This window comes from Neurospora hispaniola, assembly GCF_033458365.1.
Source record: "Neurospora hispaniola strain FGSC 10403 chromosome Unknown B0T23scaffold_7, whole genome shotgun sequence".
Lineage (NCBI taxonomy): Eukaryota > Fungi > Ascomycota > Sordariomycetes > Sordariales > Sordariaceae > Neurospora > Neurospora hispaniola.
The window spans coordinates 2144621-2160284 of NW_026944412.1; the positions used below are offsets into that span (position 1 = coordinate 2144621).

Sequence of the window (15664 nt, forward strand, 5' to 3'; positions counted from 1 at the left end):
GTTGTTTTGTTAAAAGAATCGATACCCCGAAAGACAGGGCGACCGTCGCTCCACTTACATTACCCACGCGGCTCGTCTGTAAGAGACATGAGCCTGGAAAAAAAGCATGCGTTGGTGGTTATCGTCCTTCATTCAATTTTTTTTCTCTTCGGATCCTTTTTGGCGCTAATTCTAATGGAAGCGGACCTTGGTGCCGTTTCTCTGGCCGGTTTTGGATACTTAGCTTTATTATGTCTTAATAGCATGCTGTCCGCTCAGACGTGAAGCTGTGCTACGGCAGCATAAAGTTTGACTTGGACACTTCTTACAATCTTTCCAATAACACAGTATTATTACAGAGACAGTAGTAGAAACCCTCAGTATTGAACCGCCACTCAGCCCTGAGAGCTAACTTACTTACCTCACACTATCACCACTATGCCATCACAGACGCCCAAGTCTACATAACCGATCACACAGATAAACCCCGAGCGGTTGTCTTCCCTCCTCTTCCCCTTCAGCGAGACCACGAAAATACCGTTCAGTAAAGACCAGGAAACAACGAATACGGAACCTCCTTCTTGTATCGTTCCCACTGCTCCCCATACCTGCTCTGCATGTACTCGCTCATGTACACCGTGCTCCTGCTAACAAAGTGCCAGATATGGAACGCCGCCACGCCCAGGGCCGGGATCCAGCCGCCCGCCGCCATCGCGTACCCGGCCCTCCACAGCGTGTACCCGCCATAGTTGATATGGCGCGCCTTATTCCAGAGCCCTTCGCGGCAGATCTTGCCCTCATTGGCCTCGTCATCCTTGAACTTCTTGCGCGTGCGCTCCGTGAGGGTCTCGATCGCCATGCCCGTCACGTACATGACCGTGCCGAGTGCGATGGGCAGCGGCAGGGACATGTACGTGCCCGTGGCTGAGTCGAAAGTGAAGGGGATGGTGATGCGCGGGGTTGAGAGGGCGGCCGAAGTCGAGGTGCTCAACAACAGCAAGGAACCCATGGTGTTGACGACTGTGTTGAACAATGACACCTCCACCGCCGCAGCAGGGGTAAGTTCCTCTCGAGATAGACTCAAAAGCCAGTAGATCTGCTTGAGACTGGATCCCGCAGACATGAGCAACAGCAAAAGGCGCGGCAGGGGGAGGTGCCGGATGATGGACGCCTTGGTCCCCTCCGCAGTGGTCGTCTCCAACACGTAGTCGTACAGCGGGATCGACGAGATGTTCAGCTTGGACAGCAGGCGTGTGCCCCAGTCGCCCGCGAGTAACTTGTACTGTAGCAGCGGGTCGAGCGCGCGAAGGCCGATGAAGGTGGCGGTGCCCAGCAGGTTGGACTTGTACACGCCTCGCTGGATCAGGTCTTGAGGGTTCCGAGAGCCCAAGGAGGAGGAGGAGGACGGCGCGGTCTTGCCGCCACTGGTGCTGCTCTTGCTGCTGCTGTTGGGCTCGCTGGTGTGAGACTTGCCGTGAGACTCCGAGGCGGCATGTTGACTGTTGGGTTCGGCGTGGTGTTTGTCATTCGGCTTGCTGTCGATCTTGCCGTTGGCGGTCTTGTTTCTATCGTTAGCGTGTTCCGATCCCCTTCCCATGGAGGGAGGGAAAGCCTCAGCTGAGGACATGGTGGTGGCTTGGCTATAGATGAGTGTCTGCTTTTCGTTGGTGTTGTGGGACGGTGGGGTGTAGGCTGTTTGGTTTGGTCTTGGGTCGAGGTTGACTTCGATAAAGAGACAGGAGAAAGACTGGGAAGAACTGAGTTAGAGGTAATAGAGGGGTTACGGTTCTCGAATACTATATTAGTTTGTGTGCCCCTAACAACCATGCATGATGCTACACTTCATTCAGTTCACGTCAAAGTTGCTGTTTCCCCAACTCTGTTATAAGTTGTGCATGACCTACCTTCGTCTCCACCTGCCTTCGAAGGTCTCCACATATTTTGTACTTATGTTGACGATAGAAAGACCAGCTCGGTTACCAGATGGAACGAGATACCTCTACCCTAGACTGAAGAGGATGCAATCATTTTGTCATCCGTACCCTCCTTTTCTTCGCTTCAGGCCCGTCCGAGGAGCTTCTCAGGAGCTTCCTGGGTACTCATAAGCATCTCGGAGCTCGGACGCCATGGCGCTTCTCCGCTTCACCCCACTCTATAACGAGGAGTTAGCGTCGGATGGTGCTCAATTGTAGCGAGGAATGAAGTCATTGCTAGTGTCATCCCGCCATTAATTGTTAGTGTGCAGGGCCTCAGCGGACAAGCGGAGACCAGAAACCTTATCTTGACGGCTCGGTCCTGGCTTCCTCCGGTTCGTACAGGCGAGGGTTAGGTGCCCTGGTCTCTGCCGAAGTAATCGAACCCTCTGCCACCTTGATCCTGAACATATCGTCCTTTCCACTTGTTCATCTATTGTAAGGCAGCATAGTGCCGACGAGTCATGAAGCCCCAGTCACCCCTATCCAAAGTAAACATACTAAGAAAGTTAGATAACGAGAGTGAAATCAAAGTGCTCGGCCCGTGAAAAAGAAGGGATGCTCGCCATGTTCTTGAATACAATTCCGTCCGCCTATGAGGAATGCCGTGGTCAGATTTCAGCGGTGATATAGCCATGATTCATTTGCAAAAAGCAGAGTCGTAAGATACACGGTCTTATACATACAATTAAACCAGAATTGAATGAGACAGCAACACATGACCACCTCAACCCTCTAAATCCCGCGAGTGAAGTTCGAGGTCTCGTCAACTGCTCTTCAGTCTTGTTGCTTTCACTTGCTAGTTGATGCAAGGCCTGTGGAGAGCCACGCGTGCAGTGACCAGTGCAACCACGGGTTCGTCACTAGCGCCTTGGCAGGGGCAGATCCGCCCTGACCGCCCCAGGCAGCAGGGGCATCAGTGGAGCCTCCCCGCGCGGAGTGCTTATCGGGGCCTTATCAGATAGCCAAAGCAGCTTCCGAAACGGGCCAACGGCAGGCACGGGGATGCATGACACATCAGTCAGGTCTCCAGGCCGGCCTTGGAACAGGCACCTTGTTGGTCCCCAGGTCCCATCGCGCGGTGAGGCCCGGTCCCGTCTCTTTCCCATTCCGTCGCAGCGCATTCTCTTCATGCCATTTCCTCCCTCCTTCATCCATCAACCAAGTCAACAACACCCACTCCAAACACTATCGTAACATTCACCAACAGCCACAATGAAGATCTCAAACGCATCGCTTCTTGCGCTGCTGCTCCCCGCGGCAAGCGCCCGCTTCGTTGAGCAGGCCGAGCAGAACCGTGTCATGCTCTTCCCTGATGGCATTCCCGAGGAGCCCAAGTCGACGACGAAGTATCACATTGAGCTTTCGCCCGGAAACACAAGATGGGTTACAGAGGATGAGAAGTGGGAACTTCGACGTGTATGTAAACCTTGTCGGGGACCGGGGATTATCGAGCGAGGTACTAACAGCTGTTTTGCCCATAGAATGGTCAGCGCTTCTTCGACATCACCGACCATGCCGAGCTCGGTACTTTCAACAAGCGCCCCTCCAAGAAGAGTGTCTTCCCTAAGAAGCCGACGCAGAAGAAGGACCTCGAGCCATTGCTCAAGAATCTGTCCAAGACTGAGATGGAAGACCATCTCACCACTTTCACCTCTTTCCACACGCGGTATTACAAGGTATGTGCGCGCAGCATGGCTTATCAAGGCATGCCATTGCTCGCGACATGATAAGCTAACCCCGGCATGTCCATAGTCCGAGAGCGGACGTCAATCGAGCGAATGGCTTCTCAAGCAAGTGCGTGACACCATCAAGGCCGCTGGCGCCGACGACACCGTTACTGCTCGCCACTTTGAGCATGCTTGGGGTCAGAACAGTATCATTGCCACCATTCCCGGCAAGACCAATGCCACCGTAGTCATCGGCGCGCACCAGGACTCGATCAACCTTTGGCTTCCTTCCGTTCTCGCTGCCCCTGGCGCCGACGACGATGGCAGCGGTACCGTCACTATCCTGGAGGCTTTCCGTGTGCTGCTGCAGTCCGAGGACATTATCAAGGGCAACCACGAAAACACCATCGAGTTCCACTGGTACAGTGCTGAGGAGGGTGGTCTCCTTGGCAGCCAGGCCATCTTCACCACATATGAGAAGGCTCGCAGGGACGTCAAGGCAATGCTCCAGCAGGACATGACCGGCTTCGTATCCCGCACCCTCCAGGCCGGTGAGGTGGAAAGTGTCGGTGTTATTGTCGACTATGTCGACCCAAACCTGACTGATTTCATCAAGAAGATCATCGTCGAATACTGCGATATCCCCTACGTCGAGACCAAGTGCGGCTATGCCTGCTCTGATCACGCTTCTGCTTCCAAGGCTGGATATCCCTCGGCCTTTGTCATCGAGTCTGCTTTTGAGTATTCGGACAACCACATTCATACTACCGACGATCTCATCAAGTATCTCTCATTCGACCATATGCTCCAGCACGCGCGCATGACTCTTGCTTTTGCCTACGAGCTGGCCTTTGCCGACTTTGCCAAGTTGGAGAAGGGACACGGTGATCTTTAGTGAGGTATCCAAGTTGGCATAGGGTCATTATAGTATAGCGCAGCTCCATTTGGGATAAGAGCGGTTTTTGGTTGGGAATACCCATGTTTTGTTTGGGTTTATGGATGGTTATGAATAATAGCACATAGGATGAACATGATTATTAACTTGGTCCGGGGGTTGAGCTATTGCTCAGTGTCCCGCAGTTTGCTCCCAACGCCTGGTTTTCCGCACAGACTTTTCGAATACTACCTACCATGATAAGGGATCCTGCGCTCGTTTAAAAAAAAAAGAAAAAACTGCATCACTGAACGCAGAAGATCGGTCGTCCCGAGTTGGATCATTCCGAGTCCACATACATTCTGTGTAGTTGTTCCTCACTCCCCCCGCACGCACCCGTGCCGACTCGGGACCGACACCATCCCAACCCAACCGCTGACGTCATCAACAAGTGTTGGTGGTGACTTTTCACCTTTTAGGCGAATGGTCGTCCAATACAACGAAAGCTTGACAACATTGAGAGGTCTTGGAGAGATGAGTGTCCAGACCTTCACTTGTTTTTCATTATCCCCTTAGCTTTATGTGTTCTGGACAAATTTGGAAGTCAGTTCGAAGGACGTACTTGGGTCTTACAAAGTCTTGGCGCTCGAGCCAACAAGGTTCTCAACATCTTCCAGGCAGGTACTGGACTGAAAGCTATCAGAAACGGTTGGGAAGGCACTTTGCAGGGTCCATGTCCTGTCAGGAGCAAAAGCCCCGAGCTCTTGAAAGTGCACTGATCTCGTTCATCATGACACTTGCCCATAGCCCTAAGTGGCACGCTTTTCTTTGGACTTGTTCCCTTGCTACTCCCGGAGACTAAGCTAGAACTTCCAGTGGAGGACTCATTGTCCCAACATTCCATCTCTTGTCTTGATCATCATTGCACACCTACTACACAACTAAATAACAAAAATCATCATCAACCACCGTTTCTGTATCTCTGGGCCACATATATATTGCTTCCACAAACATTCCACGAACATTTTCACTATGACCAAATCCAAGTTTCCAGATCACATCTCGGATCGTATCCTCGACCTTTGCACATCCTCTGAAACCGTCTCTTCACTCCTCGCAAAAGAACCCAGTCGTTCCCCCAGCGATGCCTGGAACCAGCTTTCCGGCCGGCATGCTCTAAAGAAAAGGTCTCTAGGCGTCAACGAGGAGGAGAAAGAGGAAGAGAAGAGTTTCAGCGGTAGTGAAGAGGATGATAGTAACGGCCAGGGTTCAACAACTTGCTACAAGTCACCACCCACGCCACCTCATTCGCCTCGTGTAGCCCAGGAACACCTTGATCGGGCTGCGAAGTGTGGGAAGTGGGGCGGGAAGAAACCCAGTGAACTTTTTCTGCAGGTACTTAATTACTTCCTGAGGCATGTTATATGGTTGATGGAATTGATGGGAGGCCGCTGACAACTTCTGTGGCAAGATATATCACGACGCACTTTGCACACTGGACGATGATCCCCTCAGGGGTATGGTCAGCCCGCCGCTTTTGGGGACCTGCGGTACTGTTCCGTTGACGATAATTTCCGTGTACGTGAAGCTATCAACGCAATCCATCCTATTTCTAGAGCACCTTTTAGCACGTTCTTAAAGCTGTTGATGTTAACTAACCATCGACCTGAAAGCATCCCCGACATAGCCCGCCACATGGCCAACCTGATCTACCGGGCAAAACACGAAATCTTTTTAGCAACAAACTACTGGCAATCAAGCGTTGCCTCAACCTACCTAACAAACGCCATAAGGGACCTCAACCGACGTCTTGCCTCCGAAGCCCACTTATCCTCTGGGGTAGAGTCCCAGCCACAAAAGAACAAGATAGTTCTCAAAGTCCTCTACGATCGCGGAACCCCCAAACAACTTCTCTCGCCCCACCAGATCGTTTCTCCAGATACCTACACCGACGCCTCCACCGTCGGTCTTCCCCATCCAGACGATATCCCGTTTATCGACATGCAAGTGATGAACTATCACACGCCCATCGTGGGCACGTTTCACGCCAAGTACATGGTGGTGGACAGGCGCGTGGCAGTGTTGCAGAGCAATAACATCCAGGACAACGACAACCTGGAGATGGCGACGCACTTGGAGGGGCCAGTGGTGGATTCGCTTTGGGATATGGCAATGATTAGCTGGTATAAGCACTTGGAGCCTGGGATGTCGTGTGTCAATTCGCCGGCTAGTGAGGCGTGGGGGAAGGAGAAGGAAGTGGAAGAGACGGGAGTGGGTCAGATTGAGAGGAAAGTGGAAGTTAAGAGGCTTGCTGTGACCGAAGAGCCACCCACCACTGGGACGACTACTCAACCGACTGTCACTCCCAAGGTTCCCCGACACACAACCGAAGAGCCTCACTATGACGCTTCCATAGCGGCCGAAGTCGCTCGTGTTCAAACCTCCTTAGCATCCAAACGCGATCCAGGCAGAAGAGTCATCGAAACACACCTACAAGCTGTCACTCGTCTCCTCAACCACACTCGAAACCCCAACTTCACGGCCGACCCGCTTGCCCCGGACCCGGTCACTAACCCAAACAACAAAATGACCCCTTATCTGTTTCTTCCTCATCACCAAGCCTCCATTCAAGGACAAGACCAACACCCCGAGGCAGTACCAATGGCCCTAGTCAACCGCGCCCCTTACGGATTGCCGAACCACTCCTCCGTCTCCAACCCGCAAAATGCCGCCTGGCTCTCTGCCCTCCGCAACGCCATCCACTCCGTCTTCATCCAGACCCCAACTCTGAACGCCGCTCCTTTGCTCCCCGCCATTCTTGATGCTTGCAACCGCGGCGTCCAAGTCACTTGCTATGTATGTCTGGGGTACAATGACGCAGGTGAACTGCTTCCTCACCAGAACGGTCACAACGAAATGATTGCACATCAGCTATACTCGTCACTCTCGCTTGGAACGAGGCAGAATCTGCATTACTACTGGTACGTGGCCAAAGACCAGACGAAACCGCTGGTGCAGTCCAAGGGGTTGAGGAGCTGTCATATCAAGTTGATGGTTGTGGATGGGCACGTGGGCATCATGGGGAATGGGAACCAGGATACACAGAGCTGGTTTCATAGCCAGGAAATCAATGTGATGATTGATAGTGAAGAGGTTTGTGGGACGTGGATGAAGGGGGTTATGAGGAATCAGAACACGGCGATATACGGGGCGTTGGATAAGGAGAAAGGGATGTGGGTTGATGCGGAGGGGAAAGAGGCGGATGGGGTCATTGGTGTTGATCCGGGCGGGAGAATGAAGAGATGGGCTAAAGGGGCGGTAGGCGCGGTGAAGAGGGTTCAGGGGATTGGAGGGTTTTGAAGTTGTGGTTAGGAAGTATGGGGTGTGTTTCGGGTGACGAGTAGACCTTTTTGCGTACGGTCGCGGATCAATGGCTGGATATTGAGTATTGGATTCAGCAAAGTCTGTAATGTTGATAAATCGAGGGACTGTGTACTAAACTGGAAAAGAAGACAGATATCTGCTTGGATACCTGCCCTATGCAATAGAGGAGTCTTTGACTTCAAAGACCTAATGAGACCACACCAAAGGAAAAGCACACTCCGAAGATTGTGAAGAAAGCCACAAAGGAGAAGAATCAAAACTCGAAGGGATAGAGTACAAGACACAGAGGATAACCGAGAAGCTTCAGTAGAATCATTCTCCTTTCTGAAGGTCCCACAAACAGACAGGTTATCACCGTATCCGTCAATCCAAGACTTCGCTCTTGATGATCAGCTTGCCCTTGGCAACCGCTTCGGTCTTCACGTCGGCTTTCTTGCTTGAAGTCGTTTCGCTTGAAACAGCCTCTTCTTTGAACACAGTAGCCTCAAGGGTGAGACTAGCAATACCCTCAATCACGTCACCAACAGCGTCATATTCCGAAGTACCGGAATTACCAAGGCGAATACCAGCAATACCCCTCGCAATGAGATCCTCGCCAGTCAGATAGCCACTTACTTCGCTCTTCGATTTCTTCGCATGGTCACCTCCAACCGTGTTAGACTCCGGCGCCCCCATAACTCGGTCCATGGCAGTCTTCGACACCTGCGCATAATAAACCACCAGATTTGCTTCCTCTAGCTTGCCGCACTTCTTGATGATACTGCGGAACGTGGCGTACCAATACAACCATCGATCCATGTGCATTCCAGGCTCTCCTCCGTACATGACACCGGTTGGCGAGCCCCAGTCCCAGATGTAGGACGAGTTCTTCCCGGACTTGTCACTTGCGGGATTGTCCCAGTCGAGCGCCTGCTTCCACAAGAGATGCGCGGCAAATGTCATCCACTCCGCGGCCGACGCCATGAAGCACTCCTACTGCTCGATGGTGACCGGGTGAAAATCTTCGAGCGCAGCGCGTAACACCCAAGTGGCGTTGGGAATGATTCTGTGGAGGCCTGTGGCTGCGGTTCGAGCTTGGAACGAAGAGAAGTTAATCCAGTGCCACATGACTTGTTGATCTCTTTCGTCGCGTGGGTAGGCTGTTGACGATTTAGATGTCAGTCGAGTTACAATCTCGAAGAATGGTCAACGGGTTGAGGTAAGCGGGAACACACGTAGAACAAACTTGTAGAGAGAGTCCGAGAAGTACGGCAAGGGCTCCCACCACGTGAGACGGCAAAAGGGCTGTAAATATGACAGGCGATGTTAGTAGCATTCGATGAGACGTATGTGAACAAAAGAACGAAAGGGGAGAAAGACACATGGAGAGAGACGCAAAACAAACATGCCAGTGTTTCAGGGTCATCGCGCTCGCGGGTCATCCATTCCTTCTTCTCCACCTTCACATCTGCTTCGCAGAGGTCTGCCAGCTTCTTGATGAGGTTCTGGAGTCTCTTTTGGGCAGGATGCCAGTAGGGTATATTCTTCGCGATGTCGAAGAATATGCACCAGAACTCTCGCATCACTCTTGCGGCTGGGTGCTTCAACTGCATACTACTGATGGAGGACAGGGAGCGCGTCGTCGTGTCGAACGACATATGGTTTTCTGGCACAGCCTTCCATGGCATCAGCGCGTTAAGAGCGTTAGTAGTGGCTTGAAGTGACACCACGCGAGGGTGATTCAGGTGTGCGATTAGATGCTCCATGGCGAGCTCCTGATTGTCTGTGAGATTCACATCACAAATCCAGAGATTTGGGAGGTAGGGATCCTCTTCTTCCAGGGCGGCAAAACTCATGCGATCTGAATCTATGGCCGATTTGTTCGAGATAATAGTCGCGCCGCTTGATGAGTGCCTATTTCCGCGTTCCAACATGCCGACTTGAAGTAACGAGTCGGTAGGGTATAAAATTAATCAGAGATGATACCAGATAGTATCAAGACAAGGTAGAGAGAGGTAGAAGCGCGGTGAACGAGCGATAGTTCTTGACTGCCTGCGAAAATATATTACCTTAACGACGAGAAGAAGGGAAAGACTTGGAGGCCCAGACGGACAGAAAGTGAGAGGAAGGTGAAGGAACAGATCAACCTTGGATTTTTTTTTGCTGCAGCAATTCCTCGTGGGCAAGCGGCTAACGTACCGCTCGAGGACTGGACCCTAGAGTTGCCTATCTATCAAGGTACCCAATATGTAACACATAAATACTCCTTCCCTACCTATCTACCTTTTTCCAGGTTGCCAGGACCGACCAACCACTTACGGCATTGCAGACACCTGTGGACGGACACGTTCGGGTACCCTAGGATAAAAGGAACCTCAAGCTCTGCATGATCTGGGAAGGCACAAGCAGTTGGAAACGGGCAGTCATCCATTCCAGTTACTTTGTTCTTCCACTTCTTGTGGTAACCAGAATCTTTCCCGCTCAATTCCTCCTCCTTTGAGTCTTGGACAAACCACGGACATTATTCCAATTACCCATCCCACTTACAATGTGTTTCAGTTGTTTCTTCGGGGCAAAGGCTTGCTAAAGACGATAATCCAGACATTTCAATATCTGTCTAAGGTATCCTCTTTTCTCACACGGCATCCTTTGGAGTATCGGGTGTCTCCCAGGCATGCTATCCACATCGTCACCCCAAACTACTCCCGCAGAGAGCCCAAAGAGCGATAACAAACGAAAACGCAGACCCCTGACATCATCGCCATCGCTTAGTGAGGCCATTGATCCGGATACCCCCAGCAGCGCTTCAAGTGTACGTGCCGTCAGAAAGCGTGTCAAGGTATCTAGTGAATCTCCCAGCTCTGGAGAGTCGAAAATGGAAGACGAATCCGCACGGGTTTCTGACGACTACGTCTCGGACACCTCCGTGTCGAAGATCAGCAGCCCTAGCTACGCTACAGTCACGACCGAGATCCACACTGAGTCGGAGTTTGTCATTGAGATCAAGCACGAGACAATACCCGAGGATCCGTTACTCCCTAAAGCCATGAATGTGTGCGTCATGTGCGACAGGCCAGCAACTGTGCCGTGTATGTGGTGCGGCCACGAGTCAGAGATTGGCTGGTGTTCAAGCTCCCATGTTGTGGAATTCGAAGATATACACTCACCCCGGTCACCTCTTTGCCTTGAATTCGCACACGAGTTCAACGACAGCCAACGCCCGGGTCCTGATTATCGTCGCCTTGTTTACTTTCCAGTCAGAAACCATACCAATCCAGTCTGCTGTTAGGGTCGGCTCGAAGAAAATGGTGCGGTTTCATCATCGCTTTTTGTCCACGATCCGGAAATGATTCAATATTGGAATATGAGTGGAGGTCTGGAAGCGTTTGACACCGACTACCAAGTCATCACCCCGAGAGATGTCCCCGTGACCACGATGAGTAACTTCGTGTATGTGGCATCCTATAGCCTGAAGGGTATGTTCAGTGCAGAGGAGGTCAATCAATCCCTGGCTGTCCTAACCAAAGGACTTATCCCCTTTATTCCTGGGACGGCGATTATTGCGGCACTGTCATGGTCTCCTGAAAGGACATCGCCCCTCAATCTCGAGGATGTCACCGGCCGTGACATTGTATTTGCACTAGACAAATTGAGGTTGGAGAATGTTGGGGTGTACAACCCTGACCCACGTCGCAATAACCTACCTTCGGTGCCTGGTATCAAGATCACCGACTTTAACAACCCATTCTTCGCGCGTGCATTTGGGGCTGATCATGGAATTGAGAGCTTGCAGCCGGTTCAGGTCTTGGAAAGAGAAATGCGCTATAAAGGGCATGAGAAGATGTTTGGCTGCACCATTCCCTTTCTCCTCGGTTTGCCTTGGATTACGCGTGCCGATAATGACCCTCGGTGGGAGATAGAAAGGAGGAAAATCGAAAAGCCAATCAATCTCCGCTACCTGAATTTTCAATTCGATGCGGGAGACGAGCGGCGGATCTTGGAAAATATTCGGTTGTCTAACGACGAAGATTGGCAGGCAGCACCGTGTCACTACGGAACCTTCGTTCTCGTACATTTGCTGGGAGTCAAAATCTACCCTTACCACATTTCGGCCTTATGCGACTATCTTGATTACTGCTCCGAATTCACCACCACTCCGAGCAAGGAAGGGTTTCTTGACTCTTGGCAACAGTGGTGTCAGGCGCATGACGGAGATCGGGACAAGTTTATCTCACCTTACGATACTGGCAATCTAGAGGAAGCGGATCGTCCCGACGATGGCGCCAAATCACCAGCCAGGAATTTGTAGGGCGAATTTGGTGATTGCCTGATCAGAGATATCGAGGATTGTTCTGCCGTCATATTTGAAGATCTTTGGCCGGTTATCTTTGGAAATGCATTGGCCCTTGATGATTCGACTTGTGGGTCTACTCCAAGCGACGGCGGCGGCGCTTCGTCGATGGAACCCCTTGGAGATCTATCATTGCGCGTCAAGCCATCGACCTTTGCTGGTTTGGACGGCAAACCTATCGTGCCATCCATTGAGGACGAGTCGTTGCGCGCCGAATCCCGATCACCACCTGTTTCAAGACGGTCGACTCCCAGTCCGAGCCAACTCTCTGATTCCCCCTTATTGTCGTGATAGAGTGATGTTATGGGTAATATCCCTCGGCGTTTTGGTTTGGCTGAGCTGGGTATCAAACACTTTGTGGGACCCGCGTTCCTCAAAGAGAATAGAATTCTATCAAAACACTGTGGTTCCGTTTAGCATGCAATGCATTATTATGGTGGAGAGTACGAGGTATGGATGCACTCAGGATGTTCAATGAATTATGTAAGGGCGGAAAGAAGAGCTTTCTGTCCCTCAGTGCACACACAGTCTACCGTCGTGCTGGCTGTGGAAAGTATTGAATAACAAGAATCTTAGATATCTTTCTGAGGACGAGATCGCCATGGATTTTCCTGAACTTGAACACATTCAAGGTTCCCATATATGTTGTGTTCGTAGCCGAAGTGGTCGGAAACATATGCTTGGATGCGTGATATGAGCGTATTAATGTGTAATGTACAGACTGTAACGTGTTCGATTCGTTCTTATTCTTACACCCATTTGACCGTAATACAGCCGGGCCGGGCCGGGCCGTGGTGGGGCCGCGCAATGACGTGAAAAATGGAGCATGCAAGCCGAAATATCGTAGAGATCCCGAACGGGTCAGGCATGTACATGAAGGACCTAGTAGCCGATAACAGATAAAGTATAGATGGCTAGGTTCGCAGGATTCGCTATATAGGAGTTGTCATTCTCTCAGGGCATCATCCTGACTTGAAAGCGGTGGAACGGTTGAAACTGCTATCTTTGCTGTTTTGCCCCCTTTCTTTACAATGTCAGCGTAGGGTGGCTACACTGCGCTAGGCTAAGCACAGAATATAGCTTTATGGTTTGCACAAGTTACCAACAATTTCAAGGGCTATTGGTCTAGGGGTATGATTTTCGCTTCGCATTGTGCAATGCGCCTTGTGAAAGGTCACCGGTTCAAATCCGGTATAGTCCATTGTTTTTGCTCCTCCCTGCTTTTTTTACCATTCGCGAATATTTCCTTTTGCAATCATAATCCCACACCTCTTTTTCGTATGTGAAGATGTGACAGGTAGAGGATGATGGGTGTTGGCAATGCCAGGGTTGTTGTATACTGACGGGGAGATGCATGTCACGGCGGGGTATTTATGAACACTGGTATCAGTCCTGAAACTGTTTCCACAACATTCAATTCTTCCACGGATACTACGCTACTCATCGCATCCGGGATTCTCCCGCAGTTCTAGCTACATATATCGTTTGACTCAAGTTGCGTAGTTTCTCAAGGCCGGCTCTCTCAACAATTTGGTAGGGAAAGCAACCAATCTGGCGCCCGCAGTGGTAAGGAGTCCCTCCGTCTTTGCTCTGTCCGTGAGCTGCAACCCTGGCGCGACCACATTCGAACAGGTCCTGAACATCTGCGACCTAATTCTGCTTAGGCTCGCGGGCCCTCCATTCTTCAGCGCGTCGAGCGTCATTGCCGCAACGAGCGGGTGCGCCATCAAGGTCGAGTGGCCATATTGCCCACCGCCAGGCGTTAGTCCGCAGACCGTTTGCACCTCGACGTTCGTCACGCCCTTGTTACGCGAGTCTCCCATCCTCGCCGACGCCGTCAAGCCAGCTTGCGGCTGGACAACCTCGTCAGTGAGACGTGACCAGAACGAGGTGGTGGGCACATGCGCGTCCCCGCCGCCCGCCGCCCTGAGGGTGTTGATCAAGTTCGAGCTGTACAACTGCTGGAGCACCGACGGCGGGCAGGGCGCTCCCGCCTTGGCAACTTTCCCGAAGTTGCCCGCGCACAGCCCATACGCCAACATGGTCCCGTGGAAATCTGGGCTGACGGAGATCAGCTGGCGCACTTTTGGGACGGTGCTCGGCCAATAGGTCAACACCCATTGCGTGGCCAGATTACCCTGGGACCAGCCGATCACGTTCAAGTCACGGTCGTCACCGATGAGCGCCTTGACGTAGCTGATGGCGTAGGCGATGTACTCGGCGTTCGACTGTACGTCGTCCAGCATGGCGTTAGGCACGTTGACCCAGACGGCGTCGGCGGCGCCGGCATCGGTGATGACTTTGAGCAGGTTGTCGGCGAAGGATTCGTGGCCGTAGGCTCCGGTCCCGGGAACGAAGAGGACTACTTGGCGGTTGGTGGACGAGTTGAAGCCTGATGGCAGGTAGATGGCGGCGCGGAGGGTCGCCTCGGGGATGGTAAAGGCGGGATCCGCATCTGAGGACCGAGGGTAGCCAACCCCTGGGACGTCTGGGTTCCGGTTGTTGAAGCTGTCGCGAGGGTCGGTAGGACCGACTACAGGTGATTGGCGAACGACCTTGTCCCAGACAACGCCGGCGTCGTGTAACTCGTCCCTGTGAGAAAGCTCTCCGATAGCCCGGACACTTTCGTGGTGCACTGGCTCGGATGTTGTGGGGAGGCCCAAAGCGAGTTGAGCGAACAAGGTGATGGTGCTGAGGAGCACCGCAGAACTGGAGGTAAGGATCATATTCTCTAAGCTCGTCGACCCTGGGGGTCTCGTAAGCTGCGAATTGAGAATGGCTTATCGAGCTTAGGTTTGGCGACTAGACTGAGGAGAGCACCAGATTATATATCAGTGTCCCGAGTCCCCAGGTCCTGGGATCTCCAGACATCCTAGTGGCCGTATCCCGGGCTAGCTTGCGAGCTGTAAACTCAACTGGCGATGGCATCGATCCCTCCTCCTTTTCCTTTCTTCTGTCGATGGGGAATTATACATTACAGCCGCGGTCTAGCACTGGGCAGTCTCCGCATGGAGAGGGGTGAGGTACACAATCGGTGAGGATTCCCGCAACAATGACCTCATGCCTCTGAATCCCTTCTGTCAGGTGTCCCATTCTCGAAACCATTCACACCGGAACCTGACATCCCCTTGGGGTTCCGGAGTATCTAGGCTGGTGCTCTTCCCACACCGTCCGGCAAGTTGCGAAATTAAAGTGACGCTAATCGTGATCTAAAAAGTCTGGGGAAGGTAGCAGTCGCAAGCCATGCCCACTTGAAGAATAGGTGATCATCCCTCGTCCCCATCTGCCTCGTGGATGAAGAAATCCAGAACCGAAGATCCCAAAAGTGCACGGTCAGCCAAGATCGCAACACGAGCTGAAACCAAGGCTGCCGAGGTCTGCAGAAACTGAAGAGAGAATGCATGAAGCTTTTATGAGAGCCAAGACAAATTCTCATTCTCATGTTTTTTCTAGC

The 15664-nt window shown here is 52.0% G+C and overlaps 6 protein-coding genes and 1 non-coding gene across 7 annotated transcripts; 4 read left to right on the forward strand and 3 right to left on the reverse strand.

The window, feature by feature from the left end:
* Positions 1-247: 247 nt before the first annotated feature.
* B0T23DRAFT_446936 (uncharacterized protein) lies at positions 248-1806 on the reverse strand (the record flags this gene model as incomplete). The annotated part of the gene is made up of 2 exons (XM_062840982.1): positions 248-1726; positions 1777-1806. The coding sequence occupies 2 exons, from the start codon at positions 1804-1806 to the stop codon at positions 521-523; spliced, it is 1236 nt and encodes a 411-aa protein (XP_062690100.1). The 3' UTR covers positions 248-520.
* A 1185-nt stretch (positions 1807-2991) lies between these two features.
* On the forward strand, positions 2992-4797 carry B0T23DRAFT_219653 (leucine aminopeptidase 1). Its single transcript, XM_062833704.1, has 3 exons — positions 2992-3371; positions 3437-3631; positions 3708-4797. The coding sequence occupies exons 1-3, from the start codon at positions 3168-3170 to the stop codon at positions 4515-4517; spliced, it is 1209 nt and encodes a 402-aa protein (XP_062690101.1). The 5' UTR covers positions 2992-3167; the 3' UTR covers positions 4518-4797.
* Positions 4798-5443: 646 nt separating this feature from the next.
* B0T23DRAFT_219647 (uncharacterized protein) lies at positions 5444-8095 on the forward strand. Its single transcript, XM_062833703.1, has 3 exons — positions 5444-5891; positions 5968-6074; positions 6170-8095. The coding sequence occupies exons 1-3, from the start codon at positions 5529-5531 to the stop codon at positions 7854-7856; spliced, it is 2157 nt and encodes a 718-aa protein (XP_062690102.1). The 5' UTR covers positions 5444-5528; the 3' UTR covers positions 7857-8095.
* Positions 8096-8243: 148 nt separating this feature from the next.
* On the reverse strand, positions 8244-9793 carry B0T23DRAFT_322324 (uncharacterized protein; the record flags this gene model as incomplete). Its single annotated transcript, XM_062835288.1, has 3 exons — positions 8244-8852; positions 9130-9164; positions 9265-9793. 3 exons carry the CDS (start codon positions 9791-9793, stop codon positions 8244-8246), a joined length of 1173 nt encoding a protein of 390 aa, XP_062690103.1.
* Positions 9794-10734: 941 nt separating this feature from the next.
* On the forward strand, positions 10735-12168 carry B0T23DRAFT_414891 (uncharacterized protein; the record flags this gene model as incomplete). Its single annotated transcript, XM_062839575.1, has 2 exons — positions 10735-10948; positions 11234-12168. 2 exons carry the CDS (start codon positions 10735-10737, stop codon positions 12166-12168), a joined length of 1149 nt encoding a protein of 382 aa, XP_062690104.1.
* Positions 12169-13324: 1156 nt separating this feature from the next.
* Positions 13325-13411, forward strand: B0T23DRAFT_t305. Its single transcript has one exon. It is a non-coding gene; the product is annotated as a tRNA-Ala (tRNA).
* Positions 13412-13616: 205 nt separating this feature from the next.
* On the reverse strand, positions 13617-14936 carry B0T23DRAFT_446949 (uncharacterized protein; the record flags this gene model as incomplete). The annotated part of the gene is made up of 1 exon (XM_062840983.1): positions 13617-14936. The coding sequence occupies one exon, from the start codon at positions 14934-14936 to the stop codon at positions 13701-13703; it is 1236 nt and encodes a 411-aa protein (XP_062690105.1). The 3' UTR covers positions 13617-13700.
* Between the last annotated feature and the right edge of the window lie 728 nt (positions 14937-15664).

What these genes read in the sequence shown, in the direction of transcription:
- B0T23DRAFT_219653 (XM_062833704.1), top strand. Translation starts at nt 3,168, where the DNA reads ATGAAGATCTCAAACGCATCGCTTCTTGCGCTGCTGCTCCCCGCGGCA. An exon ending in AGAAGTGGGAACTTCGACGT is followed by an intron (nt 3,372 to 3,436) that starts GTATGTAAACCT and finishes TTTTGCCCATAG; the next exon opens with AATGGTCAGCGCTTCTTCGA. An exon ending in TCCACACGCGGTATTACAAG is followed by an intron (nt 3,632 to 3,707) that starts GTATGTGCGCGC and finishes GCATGTCCATAG; the next exon opens with TCCGAGAGCGGACGTCAATC.
- B0T23DRAFT_219647 (XM_062833703.1), top strand. Translation starts at nt 5,529, where the DNA reads ATGACCAAATCCAAGTTTCCAGATCACATCTCGGATCGTATCCTCGAC. An exon ending in CCAGTGAACTTTTTCTGCAG is followed by an intron (nt 5,892 to 5,967) that starts GTACTTAATTAC and finishes TTCTGTGGCAAG; the next exon opens with ATATATCACGACGCACTTTG. An exon ending in CCGTTGACGATAATTTCCGT is followed by an intron (nt 6,075 to 6,169) that starts GTACGTGAAGCT and finishes TCGACCTGAAAG; the next exon opens with CATCCCCGACATAGCCCGCC.